At 47.7% G+C, this 25,854-nt stretch overlaps 1 protein-coding gene across 1 annotated transcript in view; it reads left to right on the top strand.

Moving 5' to 3' along the window:
• The window catches only part of LOC138283039 (uncharacterized), a 121,035-nt gene that overhangs the window by 45,119 nt on the left and 50,062 nt on the right, over positions 1 to 25,854 (top strand). The window contains exon 6 of the mRNA XM_069221171.1: positions 3,518 to 3,586. Within this exon, the coding sequence (XP_069077272.1) occupies positions 3,518 to 3,586 (69 nt within the window). The remainder of the gene's footprint in view (positions 1 to 3,517; positions 3,587 to 25,854) is intronic.

The raw sequence follows: 25,854 nt of genomic DNA, 5'->3' as shown, positions 1-25,854 counted from the left end.
GAGGAACCAACTGTGCTCCATGGGTCCCCAACCCCTTGTGACCTCAACAGCCCAAGGGAAACCCCAGGCACCATTTTTAAATCTGCAAACCAGCTCCTTTTTCAGGTGGCCCCTCCAGGTGGCCCTGTGCCAAGAGACTTTCCAATGCTGCTCCAGCTGCAACCGGGAGCCGTCAGAGGCTCTCCAGCTGGCACAGTTTGGCCACCAACTACTTCGACCACCCTGCAAAACAAGAGACTGGTAACTCAACTGTACGATTTTTAATGCATTTTTAAAGGTGACAGAACATTGATTCCAATGATGCATAATTACACACAGAAAGACTAACTTTATCAAAAATTTGAAAAGTCATAACTCAAAAGGTACTTAACGTATTCTAAAGATCTTGGTCTTAAAATTTATATGAAAGTCTGAAATATTTTTAGAAAATCTGGTCTCGAGTTATTCATTGAGTATGTGTGGTGCATGATTGGATTTGTGAGTACAGCAAATACTTAACACATCTCCTCGATTAGCCTAACTTCTTAACCAGCTACCTTAAAAATTGGAGCATTAAGCGCTCATTCTACAAAGCATCCATAGACACATTGTAACCAATGGATGTCTCCTTTTAACACCTGCTCTCAGCAGGCATTAAAATAGCCAAAAAAATGGTGCAAGGAAATCTCTTAGATTTCCTTTCACCATTTTTTGCCCCCCACCAACAGGCATAATGTATGCCCCCTTTGCATACATTATGCCTCGCACAGGCATAATGTTGCACAAAGGGTTACAAGGTGGTGCAATGCACACATTGCACCACTTTGTAAATATGGTGTGGCGTTATTGCCCTTTTAACACCGCATTTGCATAAAAAAATGACGCTAATGTGGTGTTGGAATGTCGCTAGGGGCTCTTAAATATGCTCCATAGGTTCTGAAGGAGCATTGTTGATGGTATCTAATACGCTCATTGTGTACGAAGCAAGGCGGACCCTGAAAATGGTGCTTTGTGGTTCACCCTCCCTTAGAAATGCTAGAAAAGCTGCACAGCAAGGCATATTTCAGCAATTTTGACAAAATACCCACAGGACGCCAGTAGAAGACAGCATAATGTTAGTGGAGCAAAACTAGCTGGCATCTCTCTGCACTCTCTCACCACACCTTTGCCCACACCTCATTCGCCAACTACTTCCTCTCACCTGCCCGCCTGTCCCTATCAGTGTCATCTCCACATGCTTACCTCACCTTAGTCACTGCTGGTTTATTTCAACAACCAACCTTTATGTGACCCATCACTACTCCTTGGACCTCCACACCTCCATCAATACCCAGCTACCCCAGACTCTTACCCTGACCTCAGATACCACCCACCTCTCCCAAACTCTTGCCACACCTGTCACTACTCGCATGAACCACATACAGCTGCCCCACCTCTGTCGCTAATCTGCTGCAGTCACACTACTGCAGACCCTACACGGGCTTCAAATAGGCCAGCGCCTACACCACTGGCTCTGGTAAAACTGACAGGAAACACTCAGACAGTATCACAAAATAAAATGATGGACAGAGTGTTGAAACTTTTCAAACACCCTTTTCTTATTTTGCTTGCCACGTCAACCCAGATCTGTGAGAGGGGGTGAGTGTTTGCATTGTTCAGCACTCCGTCCATCATTCTTTTGTGTTGCTGAAGTTGCCCTAAGTGAGAAGGGTATGCCCAGACGTTGGTCCCATGCTCACTGTGCCACTGGATGCAAGCTAGCCTGGCTGATGATGGGTGATACCCATTCTTTTGTGTTGCTAAAGGAAGCACTCCGAACCAGGCCTGTGGGCCTAAAGACATTGTGCTGCAGCGCTTCCAGTGCCACAAAGGGCCTGAAGCTCTTCATAGAAACTGCCTTCCCCTGGGGTGCTGTACCTCAAGCCCCACTGCACCACCCACCACCCACACATGCCCCATGTACGGCCAGATCATGAGCATTTCTGGGCTGCACACAAACTGAGGCGACTCAAGAAAACAAGCAATATGAATTTGGACAGTACAAAATTTTAAATGAAAGTCATTTAATTGCACCATTCTTGCCAAGTAAGTGCATTTGACTTATTTTTTGCAAATAAATTCTTGCATTTCAGATTGAAATGTATGTAATGTATTTATGCTTGAAAAGCCCTGCACTGTCTCTACTGGTCTCCAAAGACCAGGAGTTCTCCTGGAGAACTCATAAACAAACACCAATCAAGGGAGAACACTTTTGCCCCCACTTAAGGCCACCTCAGATGGTTTTCTCATGCTACTTTGCAGGTCTCCCTGTGCTCCCTTGACTGGTCACCACATGCTGCCTGTGCTCTTCCTTCTATCTCTGTTGGTCTACAGATGAATCAGTGAGATTCTTGCTTTTATAACAAGAGAATAGTATCTGTAATTCTGCACACATTAAGTTATCCTAAACACAAATCCACATTCCTTCTCTAGAATTCTCACATCTTTCATTTCGACTAACACTTTATTTTGGCCATATTTTTTCCTCATTTGAAAACTTTTGCAGAAAATACTCTTCACACCCTCAACATCAAGAGATGTCTAAACTTTGATTTGGACAAGATGTAGGAGTTTGCAAGATGCAATCAGATTTCAACTCTTACATCCAACACTTTCTCTCTCCACCACTCAACGAAGGTAGAGCAATTTCTCTACGCAAACATGGAAACACCTGGTGATGCAGTTGTCTGTAGACTTTATTATGCTAACATGCTCCACTTGGGCCTCCTGAAATACAACCCGGTGATGCTTTAAGTGATCCAAGACTATACTGCAATGGTGGTGCTGGGTTCCAGTTATCTAGGTAATGCTTCTCCCCTTTTGTCCACCTGGCATTGGCTCCCCATTAAACCATGTCACCTTAAAGGAACTCCACAATATTTTCTGGGCCTGATAAGGTCAATGCCCAGGCTTCATTCATAGGCGCATCTAAGCCAAAAGTCCTAGCCATTATCTCAGAACTTCTTCTACTCCCTGTGCCTTCTTCCTGGAATGCCTGCTTAAGGTTTCCGTAGAGTCCTTCAGCTATCGAAGCCTCTAGAGCAGTGGAACTCAAGCCTCCCCACCTCATTGGCTCTTGTTTGGGTCCTACAATGAGGAAGAAAGGTTGCATATAACAATATGTTACAACAGAGTTTTTTTGTTGTTTTTTTTACAAATTTTAGAAGTCAGTCCCAAGGATTCCCAGCCTGACAATGGAGAATAATTCAGCCAGGAGTAGTCTATGACCTTTTGTGAGTTTATCCAGGTTTAGAGTTTGGCGGCGGGTTACTCCGCGACAAATGTAACAAATATCTCAACCACCGTATTACGATTTCCATAGGACATAATGGAATTGTAATATGGCGGACGGGATATCCGTCACATTTGCGATGGGGTAACCAGCGAGTTCTAAATCAGGCCCTTCATGTTGAATCATGCTTCTGATATTGGCAAAACATGACTGTCATGTTCTTCATACTGCAGTTGCACTAACGCCTCTTCCTTTATTTTAAAACAGGCAACGATGCACCACCAGGATTTGGAATACCTATCGGGTACCCGTTCCCCATTGAAGACCCAATGATAGGTAACATTCTCTTACTTAGGGTGCATCAGAGGCACTCCACTGTAATTTAATCAGACTTGTGATGATGCTCACAGCACAAGCTCTCCATGTGTTTAGCAGAGTTGTTTTTAAAGATTGTATCATACTTTACAAAACAAATGTAGTGAAAGGAAGCAATTACTAAGAGTTGCTTAACCTGCTGAGTGCACAAAAAAGGGAAAGGAAGGGAGAGGTGTGATGAGAGAAGGTGTATTCAGTTAATCTTGCACTGATGTTGTATAGACTCAGGCGGAGGTGGCACTGTTTCTAAATGGATTACTGCCAATGTGCTGATGGATTGTTACTTTCATGGAGAGGACCAAGGAGTTGTGTGTATAGGACAAACTTGTTCCAAGTTCACATACTCAAGACAGTGCAGCTCTTTGTGCCCACAGCAGATAATAGAGGAGTGTTCACTGCCTGGATCAGTGCTAAACTCATTAACCTTGACTATGCTGGTCTCCCATGTTGGTGTGATTGTCTGCTTATGCTGCCTCTGCTGGTCTCCGCGTGCTGTCTCTGCTAGTCTCCAGGTTCTGCCTCTGCTGGTCTCCGCATGCAGCCTCTGCTGGTCTCCGCGTGCTGCCTCTGCTGGTCTCGGCATGCTGCCTCTGCTGGTCTCCATGTGCTGCCTCTGCTGGTCTCCACATGCTGTCTCTGCTGATGTCCGCATGCTGTCTCTGCCGGCCTCCCTATGCTCTCTCTGCCTGTCTCCTCATGCTGTCTCTATTGGTCTTCTCATGCTGACTCTACTGGTCTCTACTGGTCTCCCCATGCTCTCTCTGCTGGTCTCCAGATGCTGTCTCCGATGGTCGCCCCATGCTGTCTCTACTGGTCTCCCCATGCTGTCTCTCCTTGTCTCCCTGTGCTACCTCTGCTCGTCTCCCCGTGCTATCTCTGCAGGTCTCCTCCTGCTATCTCTGCTGGTCTCCCCATGCTGTCTCTGCTGGTCTCCACATGCTGTTTCTGCTGGCATCTGCATGATATCTCTGCTAGTTTCCCCCTGCTTGCTCAGCTGGCCCACCCTAGCTCTCTCTGCTGGTCTTCCTGTCCTCTCTTTGCCAGTCTCCCCATGTTGTCTCTGCTGGTCTCCTCGTACTGTCTCTGCTGGTCTCCTCATGCTGTCTCTGCTGGTCTCTAGAGGTTGTCTCTGCTGGTCTCCCCATGCTGTCTTGGCTGGTTACTCCATGCTGTCTCTACTGATCTCTCAAAGTTGTCTTTGCTGGTCAATCAGTCAATGTATCAGTTTTTGTACGGCACGGCCACTCACCCGTGATGGTCTCAAGGCGCTGGGTTGGGGGATGGAGAGGAGTGTGGCGCCTCAACCGAAGAGCCACAATTTGAGGTTCTTCCTAAGGATGGTGAGCGATGGACGTTGTCGGACCTTGCAGGTTGTTCCAGCTCTTTGCTGCGATGTAGGTGAAGAATCATCCTCCGGTGTTTTTTTAATGTGTGGGATAGTGGCCAGGGCCAGTTGAGCGGAGTGGAGTGATCTGGCGGGGGTGTGAAAGGAGACGCGGTGATTCAAGTATGCCGTTCTGACGTTGTGTATTGCTTTGTACGTGTGGGTGAGTAGCTTGAAGGTAATTCATTTTTCTATCAGGAGCCAGTGGAGGGTCCTCAGGTGCTGGGAGATATGTTCTTTGGGTGACCTTATCAGGCCCGGAAAATATTGTGGAGTGGCTTTAAGGTGACAAGTCTGGCAGCTGCGTTCTGGATGAGTTGCAGCTTTTTGATGTTTCTCATCGTGGTGCCAGCGTAGAGAGCTTTGCCGTAGTCCAGCTTTGTTGTTACTAAGGCATGGGCGACTGGCCTGCAGCAGTCTGATGGGATCTATTTGAAAATTTTCCAGAGTTACCTTGATAATTAAGGGCTGGTGCCGAGCACTAGAAACCACTGGCTCAAATAAAGCTCTGGTGAAGCAGATAAGTAATCTGTGCTCATCTCACTCAAGAAAGTGAGTCTGGGCCGGTGAGCCTGTGGTGTTCAAAGAACACCACAGTGAGAACCTGGCTCATGGTGGTCCAATGGCTATCGAAGGGTACTGGACTATAGTGCTACTGGACTCCAAACTGAAATGACCATGTGTCCACTCTCTGGCACTTGGCTCTCACTTGCAATGTAGCCTCCAAATCTTGCTTGAGGAAGCAGTCAGGCTTAGACAGTCAAGCAGCTGTAAAACCTTGAGTACTTCCTCATAACTGATGCCTAGTAAGTGCTCTAAAAAAGAAAAGTACTTTAATATATAGTGGAAAAATATACCTTACAACAAAGTATAATTAGCCAAAAAATCCTGAAGTCCCTCCCAATTTTCTGATCTGAGATACTACTGCATGCACCATTATGGCACTTCTGCCCTAAGGGCTACAAAAAGATTTAACATGGGGCAGTATGGCGCATGCTGTCCAGTTGAAGGTCCAATAGAAGGTGCTCACGAAGCCGAAACATACAATTGGAGATTCTGAAATTCAGAACCCCAGAAACACCCACGATCCTGGGGAAAGAATGCAGAGATAGTGGCATCTTAGTCTCATTAAGTTGTACTTCAAAGATGTTAAATATGTTACTCAAAGAGGCAGGCATATCTCCTTTCTTGCACAACAGTAGTTTTGCTTTTAGTTACTGGCTCTGTCAGGTCAACTTGTTTCACTGCACCTAAAAGTAATCACTGTAGACCCAAAAAACGTTATGCCCTCCTGCCCTCACCCAAAATACCAAAGGCTACCCAAAATAACAAACTAAACACCTAAGCCTGGCAAGCAAAATGATATCCTTCTGGGCATGATGACTGGGCATGCTGGAGTCCTCATGCTGATGAGAGTAATAGCTAGTTTTGGTGCCAGGAAATCAGAATTCTGAGAGAGGTTGTCACACCTGATTTGAAGGGCGCACAGGTATGAAGGGCGCACAGAGGTAGCGACTGGAGGCTGAGATGCATGGACTGAAGGATCTAGTCAACTTTTTCTGGATCCAGGGTGACTTCCTGCAGGTACTTCTCTACCCAGTCCCAGGGGTGAAACCAAGTAAATTCTCAAGGTATCTTTACACAGCCAAAAGATACACTCAGTTTCTCTGCAACACGGTGGAGTCATGGACAAAGCAGGTCCATACGAAGTAGGTTTACCCTTAATGTCCACAACACTAGACCATAGTAGTAATGTCCAACAGCAGATGACGATGCTAGATGGCTTCCTGAATGACTCTTGAGAAAACCTCATTTCCTGAATGTATGAGGCTGGACTTGCTTGTAGTGAGTACCAAGGGGTACTTACACCTTGCACCAGGCCCAGGTATCCCTTATTAGTGTATAGGGTGTCTAGCAGCTTAGGCTGATAGATAATGGTAGCTTAGCAGAGCAGCTTAGGCTGAACTAGGAGACGAGTGAAGCTCCTACAGTACCACTAGTGTCATATGCACAATATCATAAGAAAACACAATACACAGATATACTAAAAATAAAGGTACTTTATTTTTATGACAATATGCCAAAAGTATCTCAGTGAGTACCCTCAGTATGAGGATAGCAAATATACACAAGATATATGTACACAATACCAAAAATATGCAGTATAGTCTTAGAAAACAGTGCAAACAAGGTATAGTTACAATAGGATGCAATGGGGACACATAGGGATAGGGGCAACACAAACCATATACTCCAAAAGTGGAATGCGAACCACGAATGGACCCCAAACCTATGCGAACTTGTAGAGGGTCGCTGGGACTGTAAGAAAACAGTGAGGGTTAGAAAAATAGCCCACCCCAAGACCCTGAAAAGTGAGTGCAAAGTGCACTAAAGTTCCCCAGAGGACATAGAAGTCGTGATAGGGGAATTCTGCAGGAAAGACACAAACCAGCAATGCAACAACGATGGATTTCCAGTCGAAGGTACCTGTGGAACAAGGGGACCCAGTCCAAAAGTCACAAGCAAGTCTTAGATGGGCAGATGCCCAGGAAATGCCAGCTGTGGGTGCAAAGAAGCTGCTACTGGACAGTAGAAGCTAAGGATTCTGCAGGAACGACAAGGGCTAGAGACTTCCCCTTTGGAGGATGGATCCCCCCACGCCGTGGAGAGTCGTGCAGAAGTGTTTTCCTGAAGACCGCCAACAAGCCTTGCTAGCTGCAAATCGTGCGGTTAGGGTTTTTGGATGCTGCAGTGGCCCAGGAGGGACCAAGATGTCGCCAATTGCGTCAGAGGACAGAGGGGGCGTCCAGCAGGACAAGGAGCCCTCTCAGAAGCAGGCAGCACCCGCAGAAGTGCCGGAACAGGCACTACAAGGAGGAGTGAAACGGTGCTCACCCGAAGTTGCACAAAGGAGTCCCACGCCGCCGGAGGACAACTTAGGAGGTCGTGCAATGCAGGTTAGAGTGCCGTAGACCCATGCTTGGCTGTGCACAAAGGATTTCCGCCGGAAGTGCACAGAGGCCGGAGTAGCTGCAAAAGACGCGGTTCCCAGCAATGCAGTCTGGCGTGGGGAGGCAAGGACTTACCCCCACCAAACTTGGACTGAAGAGTCACTGGACTGTGGGAGTCACTTGGACAGAGTTGCTGGATTCAAGGGACCTCGCTCATCGTGCTGAGAGGAGACCCATGGGACCAGTGATGCAGTTCTTTGGTGCCTGCGTTTGCAGGGGGAAGATTCCGTCGACCCACTGGAGATTTCTTCGGAGCTTCTAGTGCAGAGAGGAGGCAGACTGCCCCCACAGCATGCACCACCAGGAAAACAGTCGAGAAGGCGGCAGGATCAGCGTTACAGAGTTGCAGTAGTCATCTTCGCTACTTTGTTGCAGTTTTGCAGGCGTCCAGCGCGGTCAGCAGTCGATTCCTTGGCAGAAGGTGAAGAGAGAGATGCAGAGGAACTCTGATGAGCTCTTGCATTCGTTATCTAAGGAATTCCCCAAAGCAGAGACCCTAAATAGCCAGAAAAGAGGGTTTGGCTACTTAGGAGAGAAGATAGGCTAGCAACACCTGAAGGAGCCTATCAGAAGGAGTCTCTGACGTCACCTGCTGGCCCTGGCCACTCAGAGCAGTCCAGTGTGCCAGCAGCACCTCTGTTTCCAAGATGGCAGAGGTCTGGAGCACACTGGAGGAGCTCTGGGCACCTCCCAGGGGAGGTGCAGGTCAGGGGAGTGGTCACTCACCTTTCCTTTGTCCAGTTTCGCGCCAGAGCAGGGCTGAGGGGTCCCTGAACCGGTGTAGACTGGCTTATGCAGAAATGGGCACCATGTGTGCCCATGAAAGCATTTCCAGAGGCTGGGGGAGGCTACTCCTCCCCTGCCTGAACACCTTTTTCCAAAGGGAGAGGGTGTAACACCCTCTCTCTGAGGAAGTCCTTTGTTCTGCCTTCCTGGGCCAAGCCTGGCTGGACCCCAGGAGGGCAGAAACCTGTCTGAGGGGTAACGGGTAACGGTTAGACATATAGGTGACTTATAAGTTACTTAAGTGCAGTGTAAAATGGCTGTGAAATAACGTGGACGTTATTTCACTCAGGCTGCAGTGGCAGGCCTGTGTAAGAATTGTCAGAGCTCCCTATGGGTGGCAAAAGAAATGCTGCAGCCCATAGGGATCTCCTGGAACCCCAATACCCTGGGTACCTCAGTACCATATACTAGGGAATTATAAGGGTGTTCCAGTATGCCAATGTAAATTGGTGAAATTGGTCACTAGCCTGTTAGTGACAATTTGTAAAGAGAGAGCATAACCACTGAGGTTCTGGTTAGCAGAGCCTCAGTGAGACAGTTAGGCACCACACAGGGAACACACACATATAGGCCACAAACTTATGAGCACTGGGGTCCTGACTAGCAGGGTCCCAGTGACACATAACAAACATACTGAAAACATAGGGTTTTCACTATGAGTACTGGGCCCTGGCTAGCAGGATCCCAGTGAGACAGTGAAAACACCCTGACATACACTCACAAACAGGCCAAAAGTGGGGGTAACAAGGCTAGAAAGAGGCTACTTTCTCACACTGAAGAGCTGAAGTCCAACCACGAGTCCCACAGTTTCTTACAGTTAACTGGCCTTTGGACGTGGCTGGTAAACCGGTTCTCCTCTCAGAACATGTTCTCTGTGGGGCACAGAGGACTAATGCATCTAGCCCACAAACCTGGGTTTGACCTCATTGCCACAAGTTCAAATTCACTCAGCCTTTCATCACTCTGAGGTTGATAAAATGAACACCATTGAGTTGGGTAACAATAAACGCCTGTAGTGCAGAGACAAGGTGTCCCAAGGGATGAATGTGCGTGCTGTACATGTGCATGTGTAATTGGTATGTAATCCAGCATTTTCTCAGAAATGCAGGCCAGTCACAGCAGCACTCTAGGTCTAGGCATATCACTCGCCTGGAAAGGAGATAGCAGTCATAAAGACAATGGCCGTACTTACCTGAAATGTCCCCTTCTTGATAAATGGGCATATACCCCGGCCCTAAATGCCCAACTGCCTTTGAAAACTGGTATCCTGACTTTGCTATTTCCCTAGCATTATGCTACTCTAGTGTGCACTCAAATGCCTAGACCCATACCCGATAATGAAGGCCCAGACCCTATCCTGTGACCTGGAGAGCCACACCAGACACCCCTTCATATTGGGAAATGGAATCCTGCCCTTGCCCTGGCAGGGCACCATGCTTTGTAAACTTATAGTGTCTCTGCCTAATGAAGGAGCTGCCCTCTGACTGCTTTTGAGTAAAGGGTCAGTTGTTGTGTTAGACCCAGACCTTGCACTAACATTCCATGCGCAGGTATGTGCAGTGAGTGTAAAGCACTGATATGGTAGTAGAACTCTGAGTGTCTGAGTACCGAAACCACAGGGTTTCATTCTGGATGCCCCGGTTTTGCATGGCATAGATGGAGGGTGAAGGTAGGTTTCCCAGACAGAGGAAGTGTTTTACCTGCATTTCTGTGGCCAGAGGGTGGAGACTCAGACACTGAAGTGAGGAGGATGGAGACTGAACTGCCTTTGGAAAGGGGCCCCTGGTTAGCAAGAGTCTTCTTCCTAAGCACTGGCAGTCAATATATGGCAGGATGAAGATGGGTTTGCAGTGTGTGTTGTTTAAAGTAAGGAAGTTTCTCGGCCTTGCCTGCCTCTTTTGCCTGTGTCCAATTACTGCTTCAGAAAGTCTGATGAAAGCCAGTGCACAGAACCCGCAATTTATTGTCCCATGTTTTGGGTACCACTGGTTGGAGCCAGACAGATTGCTGCCTGCTGTGAGAGCCATCACTTTGCACAAACGCTGTGAATGAGGATCAGCCTGGAAATAACATTTGGATGAGAACCACCCCAACCCAGTTCTGAAGCGTTAAATATTGGATCCACATCCACTTGGTTCCAGTCCCAAGCTCTTCAGGGCCAAGGAAGGGAGAGCTCTGCAGAGGACCCCAAGGGCTTCTGTGTAAGCAGGGCTGATATCAGCATGACAACCAATAACCTGGAGATGAGGGAACATCACCCGAAGTCTGCTAGAGAAGCTGGGGTTCTGCCTAGCACCTAGAAACCTGCTTGCTGCGAGAGGGAAGGAGTGCACTTGGCTCTGCAGAGAAACGTCCAGGAAGAAAAGGTCATTGTGTTTCTGGAGGACCAGAGAGCTGGTGCTGCCACTACAGAATCTGCAGAAGAGCCGTCTACAGAGCCGTCGTCGAGCCAATTGGCCCGAAAGGCTGCAAATGGCAAAGGCGCAACACAGATGCCGAATTGGCTGGAATTGCATTCTCTGGGTGCCAGGTTCACCCTATCACCAGCCAGAAGGGGGGAAATTGCCAAAGATTTAATGCTACTGCACTAGACCAGACACGTCAGTGTCGTCCAGTTATCCTGCTCTGAAAGTAATCCTTCCCCAAGGCCACCTCCCTGAAGAGCCACCACTAGGGTGTGGACTCAGACTGCGGCTGCCGCAGCGTGTGGTCTGCGGTACTATTGAGTAGGTAAAGTGGGCCTTAGCCTGAGTTCAGAACAAGGGACTGCACTGTGAACCGAGGAATCAGGTGCAAAGACTTGAGGCTCTTGACCCGCTTCAATGCGAAGGATGAGAACTATTGAACTGATTTACCCCTCTAACCAATGGGGGTAAAAAGTAAGTAATCTGTTATTTTTCCACATCTATGCCCATACCTTCAGCATACCAGAGAGTATATTGATTGGATTACCAGGAACAGTATTGATAGGGGGGCCACTGGAGAGCATAAGCAGGACTGAAACCTAATTGGTATTCCAAGAAAACCGTCTGTTATTTAGTTCTTCTGTGTGATTAAAGTTCCTTCTTTTCTCCAGAAGTGATAAGCAGCGAGTATTGCATGATTGTGTCTGTTGAGTTCTGAGCTCTTCTCTCCCTCGCTACCTTCTTAAGAAGCCTGTGACTGCTCACCCTTGCTACCTCAAGAGCAAAGGGCAGCATGGTTGATTCTTGGCTCAGTTTGCAGAATCACAGCAGGCAAATGACCCCCAAACCCCACAGTTGAGGCCCAGTAGCCCAGGCCTGCCCAATGGCCTCTGATTCGGATCTGACTCCCAAGAACGCAGTCTTAGCAATAGTGGTCTGGAGCTTGTTCTTTGAAAGACAAGAAGTCCTGGAATCCACTAGTGATCAAAAGTCCTAGTGCTTTATGACCAGCCAACCAATGGAATTATCTGCAGCCTCTGAATTTTAGAGGGATCTGCAGTCACAGAGGGTATGAGCACTTAATGATTAGGGCATGCAGTTGTCCTACTTTGGTTTTGCCACCTGGCTATACGGAATCTACTCCCACCTGCAGAGTCCAGCACGGTTCCTCATTATCTCCCATTCTTTTCAACTAATATTTGACCCTGTAAATATCAGGGCATGTTGAGGCAACATGGTATCTTATGCAGTCGACACCAACCCCCTTGTAAGATGTGGCAAGCCTATATCTCACATCCAGGACATCCTCTACAGATGTTTCTCCTTAATTCTAGGGTGGATGAATGAACATTTTTAAAAGGTAATACTTCCATAATGGAAATGCTTTTTACGGCCTGGAATCTCTACGGACACCGTCCCTTTGACATGTTTGTTTGGGTGAAGTCCTCACCCTTGTCATTTCTGTGAAAAGCTAAGGTTTCCTCTTCAACAAAGATCTTAAGCTTTTCACATAATTTGTTTTCTCCAGATGGTTAGCTGCAGAAGATTCTACCATTCCTTCTCCTTCATCATGGAACTCTGGTGATGAATGCTGGTATTGTATCTAGGCTTGATGATGCAAACACTTGCTACTTGGATCCTCCTGCAACCTGACCATTCGAAAGCTCAGCTTATTTATGTCTAGGCTTGATGATGGCAACACTTGCTACTTGGGCTTGCTACTTGGGCTTCCTGCTAGCTCTTATGAAGCTTTAAGTGGTGCAGAACACAGCTGTTCACTTAGTTCATCACTTCAAGAGATTCTACAGGTGCCGCATGTATGCAGGAAACAGGGCGAAATTCCTCAGAGATGCAGAATCTTGAAGAAATACTGTGGAATCTTCAACTGAACGGAGGCAATCTCCTCAGCCCAGAGGAACACTTGCCTTGAAGCAAACTCCATCATCCACATTGCTAGACATGTACTACGATCTCGTACTCAACCACAGGCAGGCATAGATGTGTACATGACCTTCTACACATGCCCTAAACATGATTAGGGGAGACTTAACAGACCTTTTCTTTAGGGATGGGTGTAACGCATGTGATTCCGAGTAGCATAATCATGCAGTTACTCAAGAATCCAGTGGGTTTACGCAGAATTAAGCAAGAAGAGTATTTCTTTGTTTAGTGCTATTTCTTTGAGAAGGAATGCCCCTGTGCCTCCAAAACGCAACAGAACATGAATAGCGAGCATGAGCAACCGCTTGCTAAATGTGCTCAGGGGTAGGATTTTCCCCCAACTTTCTCCCACATTTAGCCCTATTTTCTTAGTGCAAAATGAACCCTTTACACCCAAGATGGATGCAAGGGTGCATTTTGTGCTAAGTGCAGCAGAACACAAATAGCAAGCAGGTGCTCGTGCTCTCTAAATATGCTCTTGTGGTAGGAATACACTTAAGGCCACATGTACGTAGGTTCAGATTTGCGACTCGCAATTTGCGAGTCGCAAATCCGAATGTAGGATGGTGTCTATTCATGAGGTAGGTCGCAATTTGCGACCCCCTTGGGAATGGCGACCCTCACAGGGACGGTGGCCTGCTGGAGACAGCAGACCAACATGTCTGTGACTGCTTCTCAATAAAGCAATTTTTTTTTTTTGTAATGCAGCCCGTTTTCCTTAAATGTGTTAACCTTAAAAATGTTTACAGTGCCATTCACAACGGGGAAAGGGTCCCATGGGGAGCCCTTTCTTTTTGTGAATGGGTTAGCACCCATTTGAAATGGGTGCAAACTGCAATTGTTTTGCGACCGCGTTCGCAGTCACAAAACAATCCTACATTGCACTGCGAGTCGCAATTAGGAAGGGAACACCCCTTCCTAATTGCGAGTCGCAAACCCGTTTTGCGATTCAGTAACCAGGTTACTGTAGGAAGCTGGACTGGCTTGTAGTGAGTACCAAGGGGTACTTGCACCAGGCCCAGTTATCCCTTATTAGTGTATAGGGTGTCTAGCAGCTTAGGCTGATAGATAATGGTAGCTTAGCAGAGCAGCTTAGGCTGAACTAGGAGACGTGTGAAGCTCCTACAGTACCACCGGCCGCCAGGGCCACCGACCACAGGAGCACCGCCAACAGGCTGGCGGTGCTCCCGAGGGCATTCTGACCGCTGCGGTTCAGCCGCGGTCAGAAAGGGTAAACCGGCGGTCTCCCGCCGGTTTACCACTGCCCTTCAGAATCCTCCATGGGTGCGGAGCGCGCTCCGCAGCCATGGGGATTCTGACACCCCCTACCGCCATCCTGTTCCTGGCGGGTCTCCCGCCAGGAACAGGATGGCGGTAGGGGGTGCCGCGGGGCCCCTGGGGGCCCCTGCAGTGCCCATGCCCATGGCATGGACACTGCAGGGGCCCCCGTAAGAGGGCCCCGCAAAGTATTTCAGTGTCTGCTAAGCAGACACTGAAATACGCGACGGGTGCAACTGCACCCGTCGCACCCCTGCAACTACGCCGGCTCAATTCTGAGCCGGCGTCCTCGTTGCAGGGGCATTTCCTCTGGGCTGGCGGGCGCTCTTTTGGAGAGCGCCCGCCGGCCCAGAGGAAATGTCTGAATGGCCGCCGCGGTCTTTTGACCGCGGTGCGGTCATTCAGCGGCGGTACCTTGGCGGACGGTCAAAATGACCCCCTTAGTGTCATATGCACAATATCATAAGAAAACACAATACACAGTTATACTAAAAATAAAGGATCTTTATTTTTATGACAATATGCCAAAGTATCTTAGAGTGTACCCTCAGTGAGAGGATAGGAAATATACACAAGATATATATACACAATAGCAAAAATATGCAGTATAGTCTTAGAAAACAGTGCAAACAATGTATAGTTACAATAGGATGCAATGGGGAAACATAGGGATAGGGGCAACACAAACCATATACTCCAAAAGTGGAATGCGAACCACGAATGGACCCCAAACCTATGTGACCTTGTAGAGGGTCGCTGGGACTATTAGAAAATAGTGAGAGTTAGAAAAATAACCCTCCCCAAGACCCTGAAAAGTGAGTGCAAAGTGCACTAAAGTTCCCCTAAGGACAAAGAAGTCGTGTTAGAGGAATAATGCAGGAAAGACACAAACCAGCAATGCAACAACTGTGGATTTCCAATCTAGGGTACCTGTGGAACAAGGGGACCAAGTCCAAAAGTCACAAGCAAGTCGGAGATGGGCAGATGCCCAGGAAATGCCAGCTGCGGGTGCAAAGAAGCTTCTACTGGACAGAAGAAGCTGAGGTTTCTGCAGGAACGAAAAGGGCTAGAGACTTCCCCTTTGGTGGACGGATCCCTCTCGCCATGGAGAGTCGTGCAGAAGTGTTTTCCCGCCGAAAGAACACTAACAAACCTTGCTAGCTGCAAATCGTGCGGTTAGCGTTTTTGGACGCTGCTGAGGCCCAGGAGAGACCAGGAGGTCGCAAATTGGACCAGCAGAGAGACGAGACGTCGAGCAAGACAAGGAGCCCTCTCTGAGGCCGGTAGCACCCGGAAAAGTGCCAAAAACAGGCACTACAAGGATGCGTGAAACGGTGCTCGCCGAAGTTGCACAAAGGAGTCCCACGTCGCCGGAGACCAACTTAGAAAGTCGTGCAATGCAGGTTAGAGTGCCGTGGACCCAGGCTTGGCTGTGCACAAAGGATTTCCACCGGAAGTGCACAGGGGTTGGAGTAGCTGCAAAGTCGCGGTTCCCAGCAATGCAGCCCAGCGAGGTGAGGCAATGACTTGCCTCCACCAAACTTGGACTGAAGAGTCACTGGACTGTGGGGGTCACTTGGACAGAGTCGATGGATTCGAGGGACCTCGCTTGTCGTACTGAGAGGAGACCCAAGGGACCGGTTATGCAGCTTTTTGGTGCCTGCGGTTGCAGGGGGAAGATTCCGTCGACCCACCGGAGATTTCTTCGGAGCTTCTGGTGCAGAGAGGAGGCAGACTACCCCCACAGCATGCACAAGCAGGAAAACAGTCGAGAAGGCGGCAGGATCAGCGTTACAGAGTTGCAGTAGTCGTCTTTGCTACTATGTTGCAGGTTTGCAGGCTTCCAGCGCGGTCAGCAGTCGATTCCTTATCAGAAGGTGAAGAGAGAGATGCAGAGGAACTCGGATGAGCTCTTGCATTCGTTATCTAAAGTTTCCCCAGAGACAGAGACCCTAAATAGCCAGAAAAGAGGGTTTGGCTACCTAGGAGAGAGGATAGGCTAGCAACACCTGAAGGAGCCTATCACAAGGAGTCTCTGATGTCACCTGGTGGCACTGGCCACTCAGAGCAGTCCAGTGTGCCAGCAGCACCTCTGTTTCCAAGATGGCAGAGGTCTGGAGCACACTGGAGGAGCTCTGGACACCTCCCAGGGGAGGTGCAGGTCAGGGGAGTGGTCACTCCCCTTTCCTTTGTCCAGTTTCGCGCCAGAGCAGGGGCTAAGGGGTCCCTGAACCGGTGTAGACTGGCTTATGCAGAATTGGGCACATCTGTGCCCAACAAAGCATTTCCAGAGGCTGGGGGAGGCTACTCCTCCCCTGCCTTCACACCATTTTCCAAAGGGAGAGGGTGTCACACCCTCTCTCAGAGGGAGTTCTTTGTTCTGCCATCCTGGGCCAGGCCTGGCTGGACCCCAGGAGGGCAGATGCCTGTCAGAGGGGTTGGCAGCAGCAGCAGCTACAGTGAAACCCCAGGAAGGGCAGTTTGGCAGTACCAGGGTCTGTGCTACAGACCACTGGGATCATGGAATTGTACCAACAATGCCAGGATGGCATAGAGGGGGCAATTCCATGATCATAGACATGTTACATGGCCATATTCGGAGTTACCATTGTGAAGCTACATATAGGTAGTGACCTACAGGGAGTGCAGAATTATTAGGCAAGTTGTATTTTTGAGGATTAATTTTATTATTGAACAACAACCATGTTCTCAATGAACCCAAAAAACTCATTAATATCAAAGCTGAATATTTTTGGAAGTAGTTTTTAGTTTGTTTTTAGTTTTAGCTATGTTAGGGGGATATCTGTGTGTGCAGGTGACTATTACTGTGCATAATTATTAGGCAACTTAACAAAAAACAAATATATACCCATTTCAATTATTTATTATTACCAGTGAAACCAATATAACATCTCAACATTCACAAATATACATTTCTGACATTCAAAAACAAAACAAAAACAAATCAGTGACCAATATAGCCATCTTTCTTTGCAAGGACACTCAAAAGCCTGCCATCCATGGATTCTGTCAGTGTTTTGATCTGTTCACCATCAACATTGCGTGCAGCAGCAACCACAGCCTCCCAGACACTGTTCAGAGAGGTGTACTGTTTTCCCTCCTTGTAAATCTCACATTTGATGATGGACCACAGGTTCTCAATGGGGTTCAGATCAGGTGAACAAGGAGGCCATGTCATTAGATTTCCTTCTTTTATACCCTTTCTTGCCAGCCACGCTGTGGAGTACTTGGACGCGTGTGATGGAGCATTGTCCTGCATGCAAATCATGTTTTTCTTGAAGGATGCAGACTTCTTCCTGTACCACTGCTTGAAGAAGGTGTCTACCAGGAACTGGCAGTAGGACTGGGAGTTGAGCTTGACTCCATCCTCAACCCGAAAAGGCCCCACAAGCTCATCTTTGATGATACCAGCCCAAACCAGTACTCCACCTCCACCTTGCTGGCGTCTGAGTCGGACTGGAGCTCTCTGCCCTTTACCAATCCAGCCACGGGCCCATCCATCTGGCCCATCAAGACTCACTCTCATTTCATCAGTCCATAAAACCTTAGAAAATCAGTCTTGAGATATTTCTTGGCCCAGTCTTGACGTTTCAGCTTGTGTGTCTTGTTCAGTGGTGGTCGTCTTTCAGCCTTTCTTACCTTGGCCATGTCTCTGAGTATTGCACACCTTGTGCTTTTGGGCACTCCAGTGATGTTGCAGCTCTGAAATATGGCCAAACTGGTGGCAAGTGGCATCGTGGCAGCTGCACGCTTGACTTTTCTCAGTTCATGGGCAGTTATTTTGCGCCTTGGTTTTTCCACACGCTTCTTGCGACCCTGTTGACTATTTTGAATTAAACGCTTGATTGTTCGATGATCACGCTTCAGAAGCTTTGCAATTTTAAGAGTGCTGCATCCCTCTGCAAGATATCTCACTATTTTTGACTTTTCGGAGCCTGTCAAGTCCTTCTTTTGACCCATTTTGCCAAAGGAAAGGAAGTTGCCTAATAATTATGCACACCTGATATAGGGTGTTGATGTCATTAGACCACACCCCTTCTCATTACAGAGATGCACATCACCTAATATGCTTAATTGGTAGTAGGCTTTCGAGCCTATACAGCTTGGAGTAAGACAACATGCATAAAGAGGATGATGTGGTCAAAATACTCATTTGCCTAATAATTCTGCACTCCCTGTATATGTAGTGCACGCGTGTAATGGTGTCCCCGCACTCACAAAGTTCAGGGGATTGGCTCTGAACAATGTGGGGGCACCTTGGCTAGTGCCAGGGTGCCCTCACACTAAGTAACTTTGCACCTAACCTTTACCAGGTAAAGGTTAGACATATAGGTGACTTATAAGTTACTTAAGTGCAGTGTAAAATGGCTGTGAAATAACGTGGACGTTATTTCACTCAGGCTGCAGTGGCAGGCCTGTGTAAGAATTGTCAGAGCTCCCTATGGGTGGCAAAAGAAATGCTGCAGCCCATAGGGATCTCCTGGAACCCCAATACCCTGGGTACCTCAGTACCATATACTAGGGAATTATAAGGGTGTTCCAGTAAGCCAATGTAAATTGGTAAAAATGGTCACTAGCCTGTTAGTGACAATTTGGAAAGAAATGAGAGAGCATAACCATTGAGGTTCTGGTTAGCAGAGCCTCAGTGAGACAGTTAGGCACCACACAGGGAACACATACATATAGGCCACAAACTTATGAGCACTGGGGTCCTGACTAGCAGGGTCCCAGTGACACATAACAAACACACTGAAAACATAGGGTTTTCACTATGAGCACTGGGCCCTGGCTGGCAGGATCCCAGTGAGACAGTGAAAACACCCTGACATACACTCACAAACAGGCCTAAAGTGGGGGTAACAAGGCTAGAAAGAGGCTACTTTCTCACACAACCCCCCCCAAACGAAGGACAATAAGGCTAACCTTGGCCAGTTGAGACTTTATTGTCTAAGTGGTGATAAGTAGAGAGTAGCTCTGCAATAGACTGGTTACTCCCTTTATCATCCACTATATGGTTACTTCCCTGTGGGGATGTAAACCACCCTGTTTGAAGTTTTTTAGCTAAGCAACAATGTGAAGATGTATTTTCAGAGTTTCTATCAGTAAGTTTTAGTTTAGAGCAGTGGGAATTGTCCACTGAACCTATTTGTAATGATGGAAATGCCAGACAGGGATGCTGTCTCAGAAAAGCCATAGCTGGGCAAAAACTTTGTCCATATGGCTGGAAGAGAGAACAGGGATGCTGTTTCTCTTGAGTTGGAGCAGGGCAGGGATGCTGTCCTATGAGCTCCACACTAGGGCAGGGATGCTGTCCTAAGTGTTGTGAGGCAGTGCAGGGTTTCTGCACTAAAGTTTCTCTGGGAGGGTTGGAGGGATGCTCCATGTTAACTAAAATGGTGCTCTTTTTCTCACCAATGTTAGTTATCCCACAGAGAGGTACTTCCACCTCAGGGAGTCCAGCTTTGCCAGCTGATGATTCCCTTGGAACAGGTGCCACCCCAGGAGAGGTTTCTCCCACCACAGGAATGCTATCCTGAATGGTAGGGTGGTTAGGGGATACTGTGATACCCTTTTTACCTGTTGATGGAGAGGGATCCTGAGTTTTCAGGCCTTCTCTCCTTTGCTTTTTCATTTCAGTAGAAATGAGAGGGAACAATTCCTCTGGGATGCCCAGCATGGCTGCATGGGCATAAAACTCTACATCAGCCCAACCTGAGGCCTCTAGGTCATTACCTAAGAGACAATCTACAGGTAAGCTAGGTGATACCACCACCTGCTTAGGGCCAGTGACTCCACCCCAACTAAACTGAATTATAGCTAAGGGAAGATACTTAGAGGAGTTATGGACATCAATAATCTTATACTGTTGTCCAATGATGTGTTGATCAGGGTGCACTAGGTTTTCAGTCACCAAAGTGATACTGGCACCTGTGTCCCTGTAGGCCAAGGCCTCAACACCATTTATTGAAACTGTCTGCCTGTACTTATCCATTGTAAGGGGACAAGCAGCCAGTGTGGCAAGGCCAATGCCACTAGGTGTGACAGAAACTGTCTTGGGAGTGACTACCCCAGTTTCTACTATGGACCCAAAAGTGAACCCAACTACACCCTTAACTTGACTGTTGCCAGCAGTCCCACCACTAGTACCACTACTGCTAGGGGCACTAGAGCTTGATGTATTAGTGGTGGTAGGCTCAGGGGGTTTACCTGGACAGGACTTATCCCCTGGCCTATGGCCTCTGTTTTTACACACAAAGCACCAAGGCTTTTTAATGTGTGCAGGTTGAGAAGAAGAGGAAGAATTAGTTTTATCCCCACCCTCTGAAGAGTGTTTAAGATTTGAAGTGGGATCTTTGGTTTTACCCTTATCCCCATGCTTATCTTGAGAGTTTTCACCATCTTTCTTCTTATTGCCATCTTTGTCACCCCCTGTATGAACTTTTCTGTTCACCCTTGTTCTGACCCATTTGTCTGCCTTCTTTCCCAATTCTTGGGGAGAGGTCAGATCAGAGTCTACCAGGTACTGGTGCAACAAATCAGACACACAATTATTAAGTATATGCTCTCTCAGGATTGTGTTATACAGGCTTTCATAATCAGTAACTTTACTGCCATGTAACCACCCCTCCAAGGCCTTCACTGAATGGTCAATGAAATCAACCCAGTCTTGTGAAGACTCCTTTTTGGTCTCTCTGAACTTTATCCTGTATTGTTCAGTGGTTAAGCCATAACCATCCAGGAGTGCATTCTTAAGAACTTGGAAATTATTAGCATCATTTCTTTCACAGTAAGGAGCCTATCCCTACCTTTTCCACTAAATGATAGCCATAGGATAGCAGCCCACTGCCTTTGAGGGACATCCTGTACAACACAGGCCCTCTCAAGTGCAGCAAACCACTTGTTAATGTCATCCCCCTCCTTATAAGGGGGAACTATCTTGTGCAGATTCCTGGAATCATGCTCTTTTGCAGGATGATTATGGGGAATACTGCTGCTGCCACCATGGGTTTCTAAACCCAGTTTCTGTCTCTCCTTCTCTACTTCTAAAGTCTGTCTATCCAAATCCAGCTGTTGCTTCTTGAGCTTCAGTCTGGTTTGTTCCACTCTCAATCTATTGAGTTCCCTTTCTAACAATCTGTCATCAGGGTGGGTGGGAGGGACATGCCTTGAAACAGAAGTATGGTGAGAATGGACAGAAGGAGACCTGTCCCTTACAGAAGCCACCCTAACAGCTTGGCTAACAGAAACATCACTACCAGTATGGTGAGAATAAATGCTTTTGCTATGATGTGAGACAACACTATTTATATGGTGTGGCTCATCATCATTACCAACTATGCTAGACTGTCTAGTAATGGGCAGGCTAGGAAGTTTCTTTCCTGAATCTTTTCCTGGGGGAGTCCCTGGATCAGATTGAGAACCATTAGCTACTTTTTCTACAGATTGGGCACTTATGGCCTTATCCTGTACTCTAAGCATGTTAATTAACAGTTCTAAGGAAGGATTCTTCCCTACACTCAAACCTCTCTCTATGCAGAGATTCCTTGCTCCTTTCCAGCTAAGGTGATCATATGCAAGTTTGGACAGATCAACATTTTGGCCTGTGCCAGACATTTTTAGAGAGAGTTAAAGTGATAGTAAAAGATAAAAAATGTTGTCAGAGCTTTTAGAAAGACAGAGAAAAAAAACTTTTAAAACTTTTAAGAACTTTTTGAAAGTTTAGAAGTACTTTTCAGCACTTAGAAAAGAGTGAAAAGAGGAAATGCAAAACTTTTTGGCTATGTGTATATACACTGACCTTGTTTTGTATATTTTTCTCTTATGAAAAGTACAATGACAAGAGTGGTAAGTAGTCTCAAAGCACTTATCCCACCACTGCACAACCAATGTAGGAGGCTGGACTGGCTTGTAGTGAGTACCAAGGGGTACTTGCACCTTGCACCAGGCCCAGTTATCCCTTATTAGTGTATAGGGTGTCTAGCAGCTTAGGCTGATAGATAATGGTAGCTTAGCAGAGCAGCTTAGGCTGAACTAGGAGACGTGTGAAGCTACCACAGTACCACTTAGTGTCATATGCACAATATCATAAGAAAACACAATACACAGTTATACTAAAAATAAAGGTACTTTATTTTTATGACAATATGCCAAAGTATCTCAGAGTGTACCCTCAGTGAGAGGATAGGAAATATACACAAGATATATATACACAATAGCAAAAATATGCAGTATAGTCTTAGAAAACAGTGCAAACAATGTATAGTTACAATAGGATGCAATGGGGAAACATAGGGATAGGGGCAACACAAACCATATACTCCAAAAGTGGAATGCGAACCACGAATGGACCCCAAACCTATGTGACCTTGTAGAGGGTCGCTGGGACTATTAGAAAATAGTGAGAGTTAGAAAAATAACCCTCCCCAAGACCCTGAAAAGTGAGTGCAAAGTGCACTAAAGTTCCCCTAAGGACAAAGAAGTCGTGTTAGAGGAATAATGCAGGAAAGACACAAACCAGCAATGCAACAACTGTGGATTTCCAATCTAGGGTACCTGTGGAACAAGGGGACCAAGTCCAAAAGTCACAAGCAAGTCGGAGATGGGCAGATGCCCAGGAAATGCCAGCTGCGGGTGCAAAGAAGCTTCTACTGGACAGAAGAAGCTGAGGTTTCTGCAGGAACGAAAAGGGCTAGAGACTTCCCCTTTGGTGGACAAATTCCTCTCGCCATGGAGAGTCGTGCAGAAGTGTTTTCCCGCCGAAAGAACGCTAACAAGCCTTGCTAGCTGCAAATCGTGCGGTTAGCGTTTTTGGACGCTGCTGAGGCCCAGGAGGGACCAGGAGGTCGCAAATTGAACCAGCAGAGAGAGGGGACGTCGAGCAAGACAAGGAGCCCTCTCTGAGGCCGGTAGCACCCAGAAAAGTGCCAGAAACAGGCACTACGAGGATGTGTGAAACGGTGCTCAACGAAGTTGCACAAAGGAGTCCCACGTCGCCGGAGACCAACTTAGAAAGTCGTGCAATGCAGGTTAGAGTGCCGTGGACCCAGGCTTGGCTGTGCACAAAGGATTTCCACCGGAAGTGCACAGGGGCCGGAGTAGCTGCAAAGTCGCGGTTCCCAGCAATGCAGCCCAGCGAGGTGAGGCAAGGACTTACCTCCACCAAACTTGGACTGAAGAGTCACTGGACTGTGGGGGTCACTTGGACAGAGTCGCTGGATTCGAGGGACCTCGCTCGTCGTACTGAGAGGAGACCCAAGGGACCGGTGATGCAGCTTTTTGGTGCCTGCGGTTGCAGGGGGAAGATTCCGTCGACCCACGGGAGATTTCTTCGGAGCTTCTGGTGCAGAGAGGAGGCAGGCTACCCCCACAGCATGCACAAGCAGGAAAACAGTCGAGAAGGCAGCAGGATCAGCGTTACAGAGTTGCAGTAGTCGTCTTTGCTACTATGTTGCAGGTTTGCAGGCTTCCAGCGCAGTCAGCAGTCGATTCCTTATCAGAAGGTGAAGAGAGAGATGCAGAGGAACTCGGATGAGCTCTTGCATTCGTTATCTAAAGTTTCCCCAGAGACAGAGACCCTAAATAGCCAGAAAAGAGGGTTTGGCTACCTAGGAGAGAGGATAGGCTAGCAACACCTGAAGGAGCCTATCACAAGGAGTCTCTGACGTCACCTGGTGGCACTGGCCACTCAGAGCAGTCCAGTGTGCCAGCAGCACCTCTGTTTCCAAGATGGCAGAGGTCTGGAGCACACTGGAGGAGCTCTGGACACCTCCCAGGGGAGGTGCAGGTCAGGGGAGTGGTCACTCCCCTTTCCTTTGTCCAGTTTCGCGCCAGAGCAGGGGCTAAGGGGTCCCTGAACCGGTGTAGACTGGCTTATGCAGAATTGGGCACATCTGTGCCCAACAAAGCATTTCCAGAGGCTGGGGGAGGCTACTCCTCCCCTGCCTTCACACCATTTTCCAAAGGGAGAGGGTGTCACACCCTCTCTCAGAGGGAGTTCTTTGTTCTGCCATCCTGGGCCAGGCCTGGCTGGACCCCAGGAGGGCAGATGCCTGTCTGAGGGGTTGGCAGCAGCAGCAGCTGCAGTGAAACCCCAGGAAGGGCAGTTTGGCAGTACCAGGGTCTGTGCTACAGACCACTGGGATCATGGAATTGTACCAACAATGCCAGGATGGCATAGAGGGGGCAATTCCATGATCATAGACATGTTACATGGCCATATTCGGAGTTACCATTGTGAAGCTACATATAGGTAGTGACCTATATGTAGTGCACGCGTGTAATGGTGTCCCCGCACTCACAAAGTTCAGGGGATTGGCTCTGAACAATGTGGGGGCACCTTGGCTAGTGCCAGGGTGCCCTCACACTAAGTAACTTTGCACCTAACCTTTACCAGGTAAAGGTTAGACATATAGGTGACTTATAAGTTACTTAAGTGCAGTGTAAAATGGCTGTGAAATAACGTGGACGTTATTTCACTCAGGCTGCAGTGGCAGGCCTGTGTAAGAATTGTCAGAGCTCCCTATGGGTGGCAAAAGAAATGCTGCAGCCCATAGGGATCTCCTGGAACCCCAATACCCTGGGTACCTCAGTACCATATACTAGGGAATTATAAGGGTGTTCCAGTAAGCCAATGTAAATTGGTAAAAATGGTCACTAGCCTGTTAGTGACAATTTGGAAAGAAATGAGAGAGCATAACCACTGAGGTTCTGGTTAGCAGAGCCTCAGTGAGACAGTTAGGCACCACACAGTGAACACATACATATAGGCCACAAACTTATGAGCACTGGGGTCCTGACTAGCAGGGTCCCAGTGACACATAACAAACACACTGAAAACATAGGGTTTTCACTATGAGCACTGGGCCCTGGCTGGCAGGATCCCAGTGAGACAGTGAAAACACCCTGACATACACTCACAAACAGGCCTAAAGTGGGGGTAACAAGGCTAGAAAGAGGCTACTTTCTCACAGTTACCGAATCGCAAAACGAGGTTTGTGCATCACAATGTGCTTTGTGCACGTCGCAAACAGCCAATTTCGGTGTTTGCGACGTGCAAAAAGCCTAGTACATGTGGCCCTTAATTACATGAGCAGGAGTGACCACGTAATGAGCAGTAATTCACCATCAATGAGTAATGCAGAAATACAGAAATGTTTCTGATTACCCCTGTGTAATTGCATTTTCTTCCAGGCCTACTTTTTATGTGTCAGGCCAGTAGGTATCTCCCGTGGAAGGGTCCCAGTAAAAAGGCTCACCCCTTCATAATTAAACTGCCAGTCTCATAATACAAGCTGTAAGGGAAAGCCTCTTTTTGCATGATCACCCCTAAAGTTTGGGCGGGTGCTGCTAGTCTTTTGACTCTGAATGTCTACTGAGACCTCACCAGGCCTCAGTGCCAATGCT

Source organism: Pleurodeles waltl, chromosome 2_2 (assembly GCF_031143425.1).
Source record: "Pleurodeles waltl isolate 20211129_DDA chromosome 2_2, aPleWal1.hap1.20221129, whole genome shotgun sequence".
NCBI classification, from domain to species: domain Eukaryota; kingdom Metazoa; phylum Chordata; class Amphibia; order Caudata; family Salamandridae; genus Pleurodeles; species Pleurodeles waltl.
This window is presented reverse-complemented; position numbering and strand designations above follow the sequence as displayed.